General features: G+C 42.4%; 1 protein-coding gene across 2 annotated transcripts; it reads left to right on the top strand.

Moving 5' to 3' along the window:
• The first annotated feature begins 80 nt into the window (after positions 1-80).
• prkd4 (protein kinase D4) lies at positions 81-14,847 on the top strand. Of its 2 annotated transcripts, none has more exons than XM_039822001.1 (19): positions 81-293; positions 815-983; positions 3,172-3,310; positions 4,169-4,300; positions 4,491-4,645; positions 4,867-5,062; positions 5,861-5,944; positions 6,551-6,710; positions 6,999-7,122; positions 7,757-7,834; positions 9,851-10,064; positions 10,287-10,312; positions 10,545-10,617; positions 11,861-11,967; positions 12,062-12,223; positions 12,786-12,884; positions 12,971-13,238; positions 13,866-13,951; positions 14,411-14,847. In XM_039822001.1, exons 2-19 carry the CDS (start codon positions 828-830, stop codon positions 14,573-14,575), a joined length of 2,424 nt encoding a protein of 807 aa, XP_039677935.1. In that variant the 5' UTR covers positions 81-293; positions 815-827; the 3' UTR covers positions 14,576-14,847. The 2 variants fall into 2 exon arrangements, with proteins under 2 accessions (XP_039677935.1, XP_039677936.1); XM_039822002.1 differs by having other exon boundaries at positions 81-400.
• Positions 14,848-15,776: the final 929 nt, after the last annotated feature.

The following is a 15,776-nucleotide window of genomic DNA, read 5'->3' as shown; positions in this document are numbered from 1 at the left end:
CCTGCTGTCAGAAACTGTCAAGAAGATATTGACCATTACAAAGTGTGTGTGTGTGTATATTTGTGTAAGTTTTCACAGCTAAGGCTGGGGGTGTTAACCGTACACTGCACCAGAGGCAAGTCTCTCTCTGTAACTTCCTGTCTCATCGACGGCCAACTCCACTAAAAGGAAACCAGACCCACCAGAGTGCATGTTGAGAATCTGCAGTGGAGACTGATCAGCTATCACATCGTTGAGATACAATCCTGCGATTGAAGTGAACGATCGGAGCTTGAATGAACCGGGATTAGAAAGTAAGGTTACTTATGTTATCTTTAGTTATTTCAGTGTTTTTATTTTGAAAACCAAGGAGTACTACGGTTTTCTTCACCAATCAACATCAGTTTTTGAGGACAAAAAGGTAGTATCTACTTAAAATGGAACTCTTGCTAAGTCATACTGGTGATGCCATGAATAAAAAGTTGGTAGAGCAGTTGGTAGACAACTTTTAGATAATGCCTCTGACACTTCACTAAATAGATTGAATCTTAACAAAAAAATCTTGAATATTGCCTTCTGAAAGTTGATGTCACTAAAAAAATTGTACATTTATATGTACATCCTTAACAGGTTTCTTATTTATTTATTTAAAGCAAATATCAATTCACATGTACAGTATCTTATAATGCGCTAGGAATTGTGTGAGAAAACAATACCAACTTTTTCTCCATTGAACCTTGGCCGCTTTTTTTCTCAAAAACTAATCTGTACAACATAGCCATTCATATTTCTTTGTTCTTGTAATAATTCATTAACGAATCCCATTTCGCCACAGAGAATCTTTCTCCATGTCCGCAGTGACGCCCTCCAGTCCCACCAGTCTCACAGCGCCAGCTCTGCTCCAGTTCCAGCTCGGCCTCTTTAGGGAGGTGGTCCGAGTCCCTGCTGGCAACCTGAGCTATCGCCATGCCAAGAGGCTGGCTGCAGAGATCATAGAGCGCAAGGTAATCAAAGCCTCACGCTGGTGACCTCATTTTATGCTGCTGTCCTGAACCATTTTGAGGGTATTGTGCAGTAGATCAGAAAGGTTCATACTGTAAGCAGAAGAGCCTTAAAGGGGCATTTCACCAAATGTACTTATGAAGATGCTATTGAGTTGCATTATGGGAAGTGTAGGATTAAGTATTTTTGGAGCCTGACCCATACTAGAGACAGAAAGTCAGGATATTTCGGGCTCTGCTGTGTAGATTTTGACAGAAAATGAATCTGCCCGTGAGACAGTACAAAAATAAATTTGCCCCTTTTAACAAGCCAAAACTGAATGATTTATCTTGAAATTGGTGTTGGTGTCTGTTTTAATTGGAGCACCAGATGGGTGGAGTTTAGTTTAGGTCAGACTTTTCTCTATATTGTTATATCTGGCAGGTAGGTAGGTTAAAACAAAAAGCTGTATTTAAAAGTAACTTTCACTACTGGTTAAAACTGAAACACTGTTTTACGTGTGCCTAGAATGTTCGAATGCTGGCTCAAATCCCTCACCTGCAGGTAGAATCTGGCTGTGAAAAATGTAATGACAATAATCAGGATGTTCTTAGGCATAGGGCACTCAACCCATAGCTGCTCCAGTGGACATTTGCAGCTCCAGAGTGAGCAATTACGTGCTAGAAAGCGTTATTAATTACAAAAGAAGTGTGTAGCTAGCACACTGAAAACGTGCTCTAACCCTTAACACAGTCCCACTTGGAAAATATTCAGTTGACGTGTTGAGCCTGTCACAACAGTCAGGAGGTCACCTCATGCATGGAGGAGGATTGTGTAGTTTATATGTGAAGTGAGGCGTCTGCGTTTACTGATGCCGAGTTTGAAGGATGTTCTAGTGGTTTTGGTTGTGTGGGTTTTTATGTGACACACAATCAAGCACTTCTGTCTCAAAATGTTACATTGACGCCATACAAACATATCAGCCCCTCCATTTCACTACCTCCTATCATTGAACTTTATTTCTAAGAACTTGGAGAAGAAAAAACAGGATTAATATTCTTCTATGTAAGAGTCAAATGTAACAGTCCGTCGCTCAGTTGTGCATAGAAACCGTAGTTGAGGTTAAATAAAGATGTTCATGAATTGCAGGTGTTGATCTCAGGTTCAGCTGATCTGGTCTTCGTACTGCCTCAGTTTTGACTTTGTGGTCGACACGAGCACACAGCAAACTTTCCAACCACAGCCTCTCCCCCTCCTGTCTCTCTCTCTCTCACACACACACACACACACACACACACACACACACACACACACACACACACACACACAGACGGCGGTCTGCCTCGCTCTCACCAGCGCTCCTTTCAACTTTGATCTTTTCTCGAGTTTCCAGGTAGCAGGTCAGCAGGGTCTAAAGAATGTGTGTTTCACTTGCGCATTTTAGTGCATTCACTGTACACAAACCTCAGGCTATGAGCGTGACACGTAATGGATATACAGTATGTGTCAGCGCTGGGAGAAAAACCTGTATCTCCAGTTCTAACGTAATGTTTTTAGGGTCTCAGAAACAGAAATTCACAATGTACAATTCAATTTTATTATATTACTTGTGTAATATAATTTCATACAAAAACATGTGAATTTTTCAGTAAATGTTAAAACATAAATCACCCTAAATTGGGTGATTTAGTTTTTTAATTGTGCTAGATATTGAAATACCTTTTATGGTAAATATTGAGCTGCGTTGAGTTTGCTTTGCATTATATTTCTCTTATTTGTCCGACACTTTATTATGTCCAGGTAGAATTAAATGTTTAGTATTGTGCATATGTGTATGTATAGCATTGCACATGTGAATGTAGCAAAGGTCTCGATGACTGACAGATTAAAGATGCCAGTTTCCTCACCATATTCAGTACTATAGATTGTATCATGTTTGATCTCTTATCTACTAAGCACAGAATGATCACCATGAAAGTCTGATCTCTTTTTACTAAGTAACTAGGTCATGGTTTGTGAAAGTAAAATGTTTTTATTATTAGTATTAGCTTCACCCCAGCTGGTGGTTAAAAAATCTTTACGTTTAGCTTGTTTCTTGGATGAAGACTCAACTGTGTGTCTGTCTGTCTGTCTGTCTGTCTGTCTGTCTGTCTGTCTGTCTGTCTGTCTGTCTGTCTGTCTGTCTGTCTGTGTGTGTGTGTGTGTGTTCAGGCTCCACACTGCAGCGTGGTGGGCGTCGGCGAGAAGGTTCTGCTGTTCAGACATCAGTCCGCCTCAGAGCAGCTGCTGCATCGCCTGACGGATGTCGACGAGCTGCGGGATGGAGACCTCATCGAGGTCATCATCGCAGGTCAGAGGCCAACCGCTTAGGGCGGGGGGGGAAGCTTCGTCTTTCAGTCATTTATTGGCTGTTTTTTCCCTTTTAGTATTCTTGTCTGATTCGCAGAATTTTTGTAAGATTGAAATAAAAAGTGCAGTTGCCAGATCTGAATTTATGCTAGCCATCATTTTGTTACAGCTACTGTCAGTGTTATTTAAGAGAAAATTAAGTCTTATTTTGAGGGAAATGCTTCATAAATACTTTAAGAAGACTTAATTTTATAAATCAAAGGCCACGTGCTATAATGCCTCTGATAACATAAATGTGTTCAGTATTTTTTGCTGGAATTGCTTTGCTCCCTTGTTACCATTTTACACTTTTTAGACCCACACAGGCTGTCAAGTTATCTGTGAGGTACAGAGACAGTATGTGTCAGTACTACTAAATCCCACCATGAAGCTGAGTTCTCAGCCACAAATACAAATATACTGCAAAATGAAATCTCATAAATACCACATGAAACACAACACTGTCAAAAGCTTCATTTCAAATTAAGGTATTTGAACCTTAGGACTACTTACAGGTAGTCGGTGGCACGTTAAGGTACATTTCACGTCTTGCACTGCCAGTATAGCAAAAAAAAAGTGTTTCCACTGCACAATAGAATGTGTACATATTTTTGTCACAATATGAATACATCTCCTACTAACTGACACTAATACATGTTGGATTTTCCTTACAAAAGTGGAATCCACTGAACTGTAGTGGTGTCATATACTGTCAAAAATTCTTAAATTCAAACTACAACACGCGATATTTCTCAGTAGAGGATCAAATCATCGGCATATTCGGACTGTATACCATCTTCTTTATTTTGCTCTGACTCAGGATCAGCGTCAGTGACTGAGATGAGGACCCGTCCACACACCCTGGTGGTCCAAACGTACCGGACTCCCACTTTCTGCCACCACTGTGGAGAAATGCTGTGGGGCCTCGTTCGACAGGGATTAAAATGTGACGGTAAAGCCGCTGACTCGCCTCATCGTGTGCCTCTGTAGTGTCATTATCCAGCTGTTAAGCTTTTTCATAGTTTGAGAAAATGTGTAAAAAGTATATTTGTTGTTTTATTTACCAGCATTTAATATAAAACTATGAACTGGATATTAAGGCTCCAGTCTGTCTGCTCTCCTCTACCTCTCCCTGTCTTCAGGTTGTGGGTTAGACTTCCATAAACGTTGTGCTTTCCAGTTGCCCAATGACTGTAGTCGAGCGCGGCGTCAGGTTAGCACCAGCCTCTCCCTGTTTCCTCCTCGACGACCCCGTACACACTCCCTGTCCAATCAGGCAGGAGGCAGTCTGGAAGAGGTAAGGAAGTTATTGTATTGTAAAAAAAGCATTTTAGATCTTTGCCACAGTCGACTGTTCATTAAAATTGTTAAGTTTTCTTCTACACCGGGTCTCTGGAACCCGTTTTTTAAGGGTTTACCTGTCTCGAAATGAACCTCCAGTCACATATTTACGCATTATTTCCAGTAATATACGATGATCTGTACCACTGACGACTCTCATCATCTGTCCTTCACCAGATCAGCATGTCCAAGCCCTCATCCAGGCCTCCGTCCTGGGCAGAGCCCCCGGTCTGGCTGGGAATCGGGTACAGCGACATGAGCAGGGCTCAGGTCCCTCACACCTTCCACATCCACAGCTACACCAAACCCACCGTGTGCCAGTACTGCCACCGGCTGCTCAAAGGGCTCTTTAGACAGGGGCTGCAGTGCTCAGGTGAGAGGGCTGGAGGAGGACTTTCTTCTGGTCGGGTTAGATAGTGTTTGAGTTCCATTAGTCTATATCCACGACGTTCCACTTCCGCGATTGTTGAGGTGTCACAGGAAATTCCGCCTGATGTCTTTTCATTTTGGCCGGATGTCCGTTTCCTTCCGCTTTCTTTGCGTTGGCATTTTAAACTCCGGTGGCTTTATGAGGACTGTGGTTAACTGCTCCTCAGATCTCTGCAGGGTAAATCCAGACTGCTAGATATACTATCTGACTCTATCTAGAGTTTTCTGTTGCACGAACAACTGTTGAACGTACACGTTCCACCTAAATATATTCCTTCCCCTTTGATGAAAAATACAACAACATTATCAACAGCCCATGAAAACGTGATTTCCCAGGTAAACAAATGAACTGCTGCATCAGCAACATCGGGGAATAATGATATTTATTTGACAAAACAAATAACATCTTATGGTCCTTCACAGGGGCGGAGTGGGACCAAAAAATCTACCGCAACACTATCCCTTTTTTTCCTTTTGAGTCTGACCATCTCAGCGCCACCTTTCCCTTTTTCTCTTTTGGCTTTCCATCATCAGACTCACACACTGTCTGTTAACGTAGACTTCCAAACGTGACAAAGAAAAAAAGAGGTGTTTGATGGCTTTATGTCATAGGCCGACCAGGGCTGTGCCATTTGGGGAGCGGCCGCTCCCTGATCTCTCCTGGCGTGGCCCTCCTGATGTGTCTGAGTGCCTCTCTGTGTTTCCTCCTGCCACCTCTCCTCTCTCATCCCTTTCTTCTCAGACTGCAGGTTTAACTCCCATCGGCGCTGTGAGCTGCTGGTCCCCAGAGACTGTCCAGGCGAGAGGAGAGGCATCAACGGTGAAGGTGAGGGCGGGGCGGTCTGGTTTCCATTTTGTATTCTGGGCTCGTAACTCCTGTGAATCATGGTTCTTTGAAAAAGGCCCCCCCCCCACTCTGCTGTTCCCATAACCCTGTGATGACTCAACGCTGATTCACCCGCCATGTCAAGAAGATTTGACAGACTCATTTTAGATTCCCAGAAACATTCTTTCCATCCAAGCACTGATGAAGATGATGATTCAGTGTTAAGTTTAACATGGTAAACGTTATACCTGCTAAACACCAGCATGTTGGCGTGCTGATTTAAGCAACCTCTGCGCAGCCTCACAGAGCCGCTAGCATGGCTGTAAACTAACAAAATCAATAATCTCCCCCTTTTGTGTCACTTTAGAAGTTAATCAGTAAACTTTTTTTTTTATGGTTGTTTATGTTTTCTGTTTGTATTTCAATTTGCTTGTATTGTGACTTCTTGTGTTGTATTGCATTTTATTGTGAAGCACTTTTTTTTTTTTTTTCTGTGAAAGGTGCTATACAAATAAACTTTACTTACTTACTAAACTGAAAATGTTTTCCGTGGATGATCATTAGTCGCAGCCCTAATATATTTTGCATATGATGTCACTTTCCCAGAATCACCAGCAGTGGGTCACAGCTGCCCACCAGACCCAGAGGACGATGATTCAGAGCTCACCAGTACGACAACACTAGAAACCTCTGACGACGAGATGTCCACCGACGGAGACACCACGACTGACACCAAAGGAGAAGTGCAACCGCGAGAGCCGATGAGGTCAGAGGGTTGTTAATTTATTCTGTCGTCACCGTCCCATTTTAAAAAGGTGACTTTGGTTTCCTGTTGGCACCAGACAATGGCCTGATTAGGTCAGCCATTTGACTCCTACACACAAACTGAACCACTCATCTTTTCTGATGTCCATCACTGGATTCATCTGCATGACAAACGTGCTTCAACTGCTCCATCAGAGCAGAGAAAAGTGACTTTAATTCAGTTTAAAATCCCTAAATCAGCCTGTCTCTCTTCTGTTTCATGTCTTGTTGTCTTCCGTCCCTCCATCAGTCCGTGTTTCAGCAGCAACATCCCTCTGATGAGGCTCGTCCAGTCGGTGCATCACTCCAAGAGGAGAGCAGGTGGAGTCCTGAGAGAGGGATGGCTGCTGCATCACACCAACACTGACACACTGGTGAGAGACACACACACACACACACACACACACACACACACACACACACACACACACACACACACACACTCTCAGACAGATTATACTTGTTTTTTATTTGCTACAAAAAAGTCAGTGTGCATTTTTTACAAGAGAACACATAAACGTTTTGTGTGATTGTGACCTGCCAAAAGTACTGCAGATTAAATTAAGCTCTCACCTTTTTTTTTTTTTTTTAATAAAAAGAACATACACATCTTTGAAAATAATCATTTTCCTAACTTTTTTTTTTTTAACTCCACTTATTTGTCTTTCTTTGCTTTTGTCTTTCCTCTTTGGCACATTTGGGTAGTCACATAACTTTTTACTAACCAAAAGAGTGTGTGTGTGTGTGTGTGTGTGTGTGTGTGTGTGTGTGTGTGTGTGTTTAGAATATAAGTGACTTGATTATTAATCTTTGCAGGGTAGAATGTGCATTTTCTTATATTTTTAAATGTTATAAATGTTTGCTCTCGGCCAAGTAAATGGACCAACCGCCAAGACATGAGGTTGGACAGTCTGTTCTAATGCGTCCTTTTAAAGGCTTGTTCGGAGCCGTTCAGTTCCTCCATACAGCCCGTAGATTATGAATTGTTTCTGTGGTTTATGTTTCCAGAGGAAACGTCATTACTGGATCTTGGACTGGAAGAGCATCACTCTGTACCAGAACGAGGGCACCACCAAGTACTACAAGGTAGAATTCATGACACTGGAGTAGTAGACTGTGTTTTTATTTAGTATGACCTGTAATAACACCAGAAGCTTGTCAGAATGTATGGCATCCTTCCATACTGTCTGGTTTGGTTCAACATGTGGTGAATTAGGGATACGGAGATATTACTTCACTATCCATATCGGCTGATACTGATGCATTTTCATAGAAGTTCTTGTATAAATGCAAACAGGTTTAAGCCGTTGTACTTTGGTTTTGTAGCGAATTTGAGTTATTTTAAGTAACTAGAAAAAAGGAGCTCAAAAGAAAAAATGGCAATAAAATCAATATTAGGTAGTTTGATATTGATTTTTAACACTCATAAGAGAGAATGCACTGTATGACGATGTATTGACCCAACTCTGAACAGTGTAATATGAAAAGTAAAAAGTCAGTGTAAAGGAGCAGCAAGACGCACACGGCCTTTCCCAATTCCAAAATTTGTACCTCCTCGACTCCTCGGTCCTCCGGCTTGTGACCCGGAAATCAGTCTCAGCGCGCCATGTTGAAGGACGTCCCAATTCCTAAAATGTACATGGAGGAGCGAGCATCGAGGAGGCTCCTCCTCCGAGGAGTTAAAATCGAGGATACACTGCGGAAGTCTTTTCACCCGTGGCATGTAAACAAAGAGGCATGCCAGAGCGAATGGAGGAGAGAGAGAGAGAGAACGAAAAGGAGAGAGAGTGAGCGATAATATCCGCGGTTAATCTAACATATTACCGTTCTCTAAGATGTGAACAAAGCAGAGCTGCTGTCGGACAGACGGCTTCATTTGTAAGCTCGTCTGAGAGAAGCTCGAGAAACGGCAGTTTAACAGGCTTATTATTTCACAATCTAAAGCTCTAGTTCTGTTTATAACTACAGTTAGTTTTGCTGCTTAAATGTTCAATATCAGCTGCAGTTACATTTCTGCGCACATGGAAACGTTTCTAAGCAGCGTTCTCTAATCATTAAAGTGGGCTACATCGTTATAGAAAACACTCCTAGGCTATATCAATACAATACTTCATTTATAAAGCAGGCGAGCCTTCAGGGACCGCCGAGGGCCAGTTAAATGTCCACGTGGGTCTCTAAATCACAGAAAAGAATTCAGTCAGGTGGGTGGAAGGTGGATGATTTTGAGCTAACAGGCAGATTTGGATAAAGCGCCGATCCACACATTAATACTAGAGTGCTGTGTGTGTGTGTGTGTGTGTGTGTGTGTGTGTGTGTGTGTGTGTGTGTGTGTGTGTGTGTGTGTGTGTGTGTGTGTGTGTGTGTGTGTGTGTGTGTGTGTGTGTGTGTGTGTGTGTGTGTGTTGTGTGTGCGTGCGTGCGTGCAATATAGGCCTAGCCTTTATATTTGTATAGTTCTTTTCATTCAAACATTTGCTATAGCCATACTGTGTATGTAGGCTATTATAAAAATATAGGGGTGTGTGTGTGTGTGTGTGTGTGTGTGTGTGTGTGTGTGTGTGTTAAATACAAATGTACGACCCCCGTACGTTCTTTTCACATTTTGCCACGTTGTGAATTGAACTCAGAGTAAATATAGAAGTTGTCATGAACACTTCTGCTCCTCTCACAGAGAACATGAAATGCGGCGTATGACAAAACAATGGACAGCTGATGCAGTTGTGCTGCACGTCATATTTAATTGCCGTCACTTTTAATGACGGCTCCGAGGCGGAGATGTCTCGTGTCTGCTAAATGCCTGTTGCCTCGACTCCTCTCTCCTCGAGGCTCTTCCTCGACTCCTCGGCTCGGATCTCCTGTGGGCGGGACTAAGACGCCAGGAGAGGAATACGAGGAGGGGAATCAAGGATGCACAAACTGGGAATTGGGAAAGGGCTCAAGAGTGACCTAAATCCAAACAAATTTAATAACAAAGTTTGACAGTTGTATGAGTTAATTAACAATAACAATGAATGTAAAGTTTACAGAGACCGGGGCTGAAGAGTGTTGAAAGTAACACAGCCCGTTATGTATTTTATTTCTGAACATAAACTCTCTCCTGCAGGAGATCACTCTGTCTGAGGTGCTGCAGGTCCGAGGCCCCGCCCAGCTCTCTGTGCCCTTGTTGCCAGGCAACCGCGCCCACTCCTTGGAGGTGGTCACTGCCTCGCTGGTGTACTGCGTGGTGGCCGGTGAGGACGGGCCGTCCTGGGAGAGCGCCATCCGCCAGGCTCTGATGCCCGTGCAGAGCAGCGGAGGACACGGCGAGGAGAACCACGGTGAGCCCGAAACAACCCCTCTGGATTATTATTGGATAGAAATGAGAAAATGCAGCTCTTTAGGCGTGATGAGCTACTTTTTTATTAATAATTTATTGCACAGAACTTAATGTGGGCGATGGAACATGAACCCAAACTAATCCCAATTAATTTAGATTTGCCTATTAATATGATTTATAATAAGTCAGAGTTCAAACGATCTTGTTTCTGTTCTGATTACAGATCAGGATTTACGCAAAGACAGCGTGGTAAGGATCAACTCCATACTGCTGAATTATGAATTCATCGCAGTGAACTTCTTCTTCATACGTGTGTGCGTGTACGTGTACGTGTGTGTGTGTGTGTGTGTGTGTGTGTATGTGTATGTGTATGTGTGTGTGTGTGTGTGTGTGTGTGTGTGTGTGTGTGTGTGTGTGTGTGTGTGTATGTGTATGTGTGTGTGTGTGTGTGTGTGTGTGTGTGTGTGTGTGTGTTGTCCAGGACATCAGCACGGTGTATCAGATCTTCACAGACGAGGTGCTGGGCTCGGGACAGTTTGGAGTGGTGTACAAAGGTGAGCTGGTTGTGTAGAGTTGTTACCGTGTAACGGTCAGACGTTAAGCAAAGAATCGGCGAAGAACGTTTTCTTCCTGGGGGGGTTTGCAGCCGAGGCAAAGATGAAAATGCTTTTACTTATGGATCCTGTAGGAAAAGATGCGACCGATTCTACTCTGGCTCAAAAGGCCAGAGTCTTTTTGACTCCACTGGTCACTTCTCAAAGTTTCCCCTTTAATTATTGTGTTCGTTGAGAGGCACACCAGGAAATGAATACTCAGGATTCGTTCAGTTAAACTATAACAATCTTTAGTAAAATGATATTGCAAACAGATATTTCATATGCATATGCTCCTTCAAGACTTTCTCTCCCTAGCCATCAACAAAGTCTCTCCGGGTCTGACCCCGGACCTTCCTTTCCCCTATTCTTTTATTCATCTTCAGGTTCCTCCTCCCGCCATTGTGTCTGGGCCGCCAATCGGTTGGATATGACTCAGACTTTCGGTCTCCGAGAAGATAGCGAAGTTGCGCGCTAGCCTTGGGATTGCTCTCATTCTCTTCTTCTCTCATGGCCTAAAGTTTGTCTGTTCCTTTAAGATATTTCATTAGGTGCATTCTGTTCCATTTGTTTATTAAATAAATCAGGAGCACTTTTGCTCCACTAAATTTGAACCCGTCTTATCTTACACGTGCCAGACAGGAGGAGACAGCGAGGCCATCCCAGGCTACAGGACATTCTTATTCTAAACCCAATATATTTCTACAATCCTTAATTTAATTCTTTGGAAAGTTTCCCTGGAAAATTGTGGAAAAGTTGAGTTATTTCTGTTAGAATTTTTGTCAGCAGTTGATTTCTAGAAGAATGACCTTGAAAGACAAATTTGAAACCCTGAAAACAATACTCCATTGTTAATTTTGTATCTTCATTCATCATATACTGTATGTTTATAATTCAGTCATTATTGTTTACTTTTCTTTAGACAAACTTGACATTTTTGGACTTGGATTCTGACCCAAAGGAGGCACTTCATTTGAATTTTAATCAATTAGAAGTGTGCTAATTGAACACGGTCTCTAATAATGCTAATTACAGTGTTCTTTGTAAGAAAACTTTCCAGGAAATGAATATGAAATTAGGGAGCTTCAAATCCTTACCAACCATCTGTAAACTTGCAATTCTGACTGACTAAAACTGAATGAATGCAGAACTAAACTAGTTTAAAACTAATAATAATAGAGGTGACTTATTTCTCATTCCTCAGGTACTCACAGGAAGTCGGGTCGGCCAGTCGCCATCAAAGTCATCGACAAGACACGCTTCCCCACCAAACAAGAGAGACAGCTGAGGAACGAAGTGGCCATCTTGCAGGTACTGATACACGTTCTATTATCTATTAGCATGTTTTGGCTCTGTACTCATCCTAGGATTATTTTCTGTAACATCTACTTTGTGTGTTGGCCAGAATCTGTCCCATCTCGGTGTGGTTCTGTTGGAGGGGATGTTTGAGACCGTGGAGTACGTCTTTGTCGTTATGGAGAAGCTCCATGGAGACATGCTGGAGATAATTCTGTCCAGTGAGAGAGGCAGACTCCCTGAACGCATCACCCGCTTCCTGGTCACACAGGTAAGATCACTTTCCCATCATTAAATGCTCCGCAGGTCTTAAAATTATGTAAATTCTATGTAATCTTTTATGACCGAGGTTCCCAACCTAGAGGCCGGGACCCAACAAGGGGTCAAAAGACAAATCTGGGGGGTCATGAGATAGTTAATAAAAAAAAACATGTCTCCTGATGTTTATTTTCTGACTTTTCATAAATGTTTGTGTGAATTACTGGTCACCACTGGGTAGTGTGGACCAGTAACAGTGGAGTTACAGCCAGATTTTGTTCTCTTTTGTCCCAGTTTAAGCCCTTTTTGAGTCATATTTGTATGTTTTTATAGATTTTATCCAAAAATCTAGCTTTTAGTCGAAAAACAAATCTAGAACTTACACTGGTAGACCACAAAAGTCATTTTAGTCTGACTCTTTTAGGCCATCCCTCAGCCTGGAGGCTCCAGCATCCATTAAAATGGGAATATTTGTGCGTGACCTACTGCATAAATGAAGCTAAAATATTATGTATATTATACGATGACTCATAGTCATACTCTCATGTTGTTGTCCTTCTCTGTGTGTGTTGCAGATCCTTGAGGCTCTGCGGTATCTGCACTTCAAACATATCGCCCACTGTGACCTTAAACCTGAGAACGTACTGCTGGCCACTGCAGATCCGTTCCCTCAGGTGGGATTATAGGATGGTTTTACACCGTGTGTAAAGCACCGAGGGGAGTTGTTTTAATAACACGTAACGTCGACTCTGTGTTGAAGGTGAAGCTGTGCGACTTCGGCTTCGCCCGCATCATCGGCGAGAAGTCTTTCCGTCGCTCCGTCGTGGGCACGCCGGCCTACTTGGCGCCCGAGGTGATCAGCAGCAGCGGCTACAACCGCTCTCTGGACATGTGGTCCGTGGGCGTCATCATGTACGTGAGCCTGAGCGGCACGTTCCCCTTCAACGAGGACGAGGACATCAGGCAGCAGATCACCAACGCTGCCTTCATGTACCCACGACAACCATGGGCCTCCATCTCACTGGAGGGTAGGTATTAGTTCTGTTTTGTTATGAAAAACTTCTCCTGTTGCTGCTTTGAAGGACACCGATGTGAGACTCTATCGTCGATTATCAAATGGCCGTTTATTAAATGCAAGAAATAGTCGATTCACATCATTCTTTTCCCAGGATCAAATTTTTCTTCTAGCTTAGACTTTCTGACCACACGGCTCATGAATGCAGTTCAAATGTAGGAGTGTCCTTGAATGCATCGTCGAGGAGAGTTAAAGACGTTACCTGCTGGCAGCAGTATTACCATGATAATGCAAATTTAAATCAAATAATTTCTAAATGTCCACTGTTATAAATCACTGTACTTACCTCAAGTAAGTTTCATTCATCAATCACTGTAAGCACTTTCTGATTTATGGAAACATTGGAGAGCACCGGGAATCTTTTTCAGCAGTATCTCTGCTTTTGACAGTTCTATTTTTTTTTAACCCTTTTAACATTCATCTTGCTTTAATTTTAAGTGTATTTAAGGTTAAATATTATCTCATTGTACTCTACCAGACAGAATCACACACACATTTTCTCCTGTTGGCCACTGGGTGACTCCAGTTGACAACTTTTAAGACAATCGGAGTAAATCCTGTCCTTCTCCTTTGTCTCCAGCCGTGAGTCTCATCAACAACCTGCTGCAGGTGTCGGTCAGACGCAGGTTCAGTGTGGGCAAAACTCTGGGACACCCCTGGCTGCAGGTGAGATAGTTACACTCCTTTATAGTCTGATATAAAATATGAGCAATGATGAGATAAATACCTTGTTTATTCAAATCCTAATTGGAATATTGTGTTTCGTAGTTTATAGAAATAAAGACAAATGTGTAGAATATATACCATCTAATGCTTTTTAGATTTTATGTAATTTTCCCTAACCATGACATGTTTTCTATCTAATTTTGTGATTGCGTTAACTATTTTAATAGGTAATTACAGAAGGAAACACATGAAATGTTCCTAATGTATTAATATTGGATAATTTCAATGAACAGAAAAATCTCTAAACACATTGCTATGTGACACTATAAGGAGACGTAATGACAAAAACTAAGGCATATTGTTCCACTGGCAAAAATGTCATTAGGGGAAAAACACATGGTTGGTTGGTTCAAATTGAAAGCTCCATTTCCACCACGTCCACTCCTGGTCCTTGTGCAGGACTTCCAGCTGTGGTGTGACCTCAGGCAGTTTGAGCAGAGGATGGGCTGCAGGTATCTGACGCACCGTGGGGACGAGGAGCGCTGGTTACGCTACGCCCAGGAGAGAGACCTGGACTTCCCCCCCCACCTCCACTGGGACCCTGACGACGACTCGGATATGTGAGCCCGGCACAGAGGTTCAAGGTCAGTGTGTACAGGTTAAAAAAAAAAAATTTATCCTGAATTTGGCGATCAGCAGTGAACCAAATATAGTTATGTTTGCATTTATTTGTCTGCTATCATACATGGTTTTCTGTGGTCAACACATGTTTGAATAAAGGTGTTTTGTAGTGCTAAGAAAACAAGCCATTAAACCCCATAGCACAGTTAGTCCTACTTGTGTCTGGTATTAAGAAAAAAATAACACAAATGCTGTTTAGTAATATAATTTTCCTTTTTTATTCCAAGTTGAGGTTTTAAAAATTTTAAACTGTTAGTGAGTTTTTGTAGCATCAGTGATGATGGACAGAATGAGTTGAGGGGGAGAATGGAGCACAGATGAAATTAAAATATGCATGCGGAGGAGTAGACTCGCACTGATTATCATGGCCGACCTGTCAATGGGACCAAAACCCTATTTGCTTCGTCACTGACATAGGCCTGCTATGGTCCCACATACAGTATTGATTCTTCTTATTTTGTCCACAACTTTCCTAATGCCCTGTTGTCTCTCACTGCTCGACACCTCTCTGTCTGTCCCTCCTCCATGATGTAAAAAAAGAAATCAGGATTAGATGGGATTTTAAATTTAGCTGAAATACTTTTCTGGAGCGAGGTGTGTGGGATCGGTCTTTCTGTCTTCGTTCTTAAGTCCCCATCCAGCCGTGGCCCTATATTTAACCACAGTGCTTTGCTTTGAGTTGCTCTCTGCATCTTATTATTCAGTGCTTCCATTTTCCCTCTGTTTTTTCCTGAGCTTAAGGCTTTAAGATCTTCAGGTTAAATTTTTTAGCTTTGCTAACATTCAGGTTTCACAGTGCTGTGGTGAGTATTTTCAGTATTCGACTGGCTTTGGAACATCGTAGCACCTGACCTGCTTTTCCCTCTGCTGACTCAAATGTTAACAGGCTCCTAATGATTGTGTATGATTAAGGAAGAGTCAGAGACTCACAAAGACAGCATTTCTAAACTTCAACATCGCATGCATCTGCACAAATACACAACCAACCAAGCCAACTGACCAGCTTTTTTTAAAATCACGTTCTCTTCTTTAATTACCCTTCTACAAAAAAATATGTCATCTGAGAGAGTGGGGAGAGCAGGAGGCTTTGCTCAAAATATGTCTTTTCTAACGGACTTTCGCCCTCATAACCTACTTCTGTTTA

The sequence above is a fragment of the Perca fluviatilis genome, chromosome 14 (assembly GCF_010015445.1).
Source record: "Perca fluviatilis chromosome 14, GENO_Pfluv_1.0, whole genome shotgun sequence".
NCBI lineage: Eukaryota > Metazoa > Chordata > Actinopteri > Perciformes > Percidae > Perca > Perca fluviatilis.
Note: the sequence above shows the minus strand (reverse complement) of the source record. Positions and strands in the feature narration are given on the sequence as shown.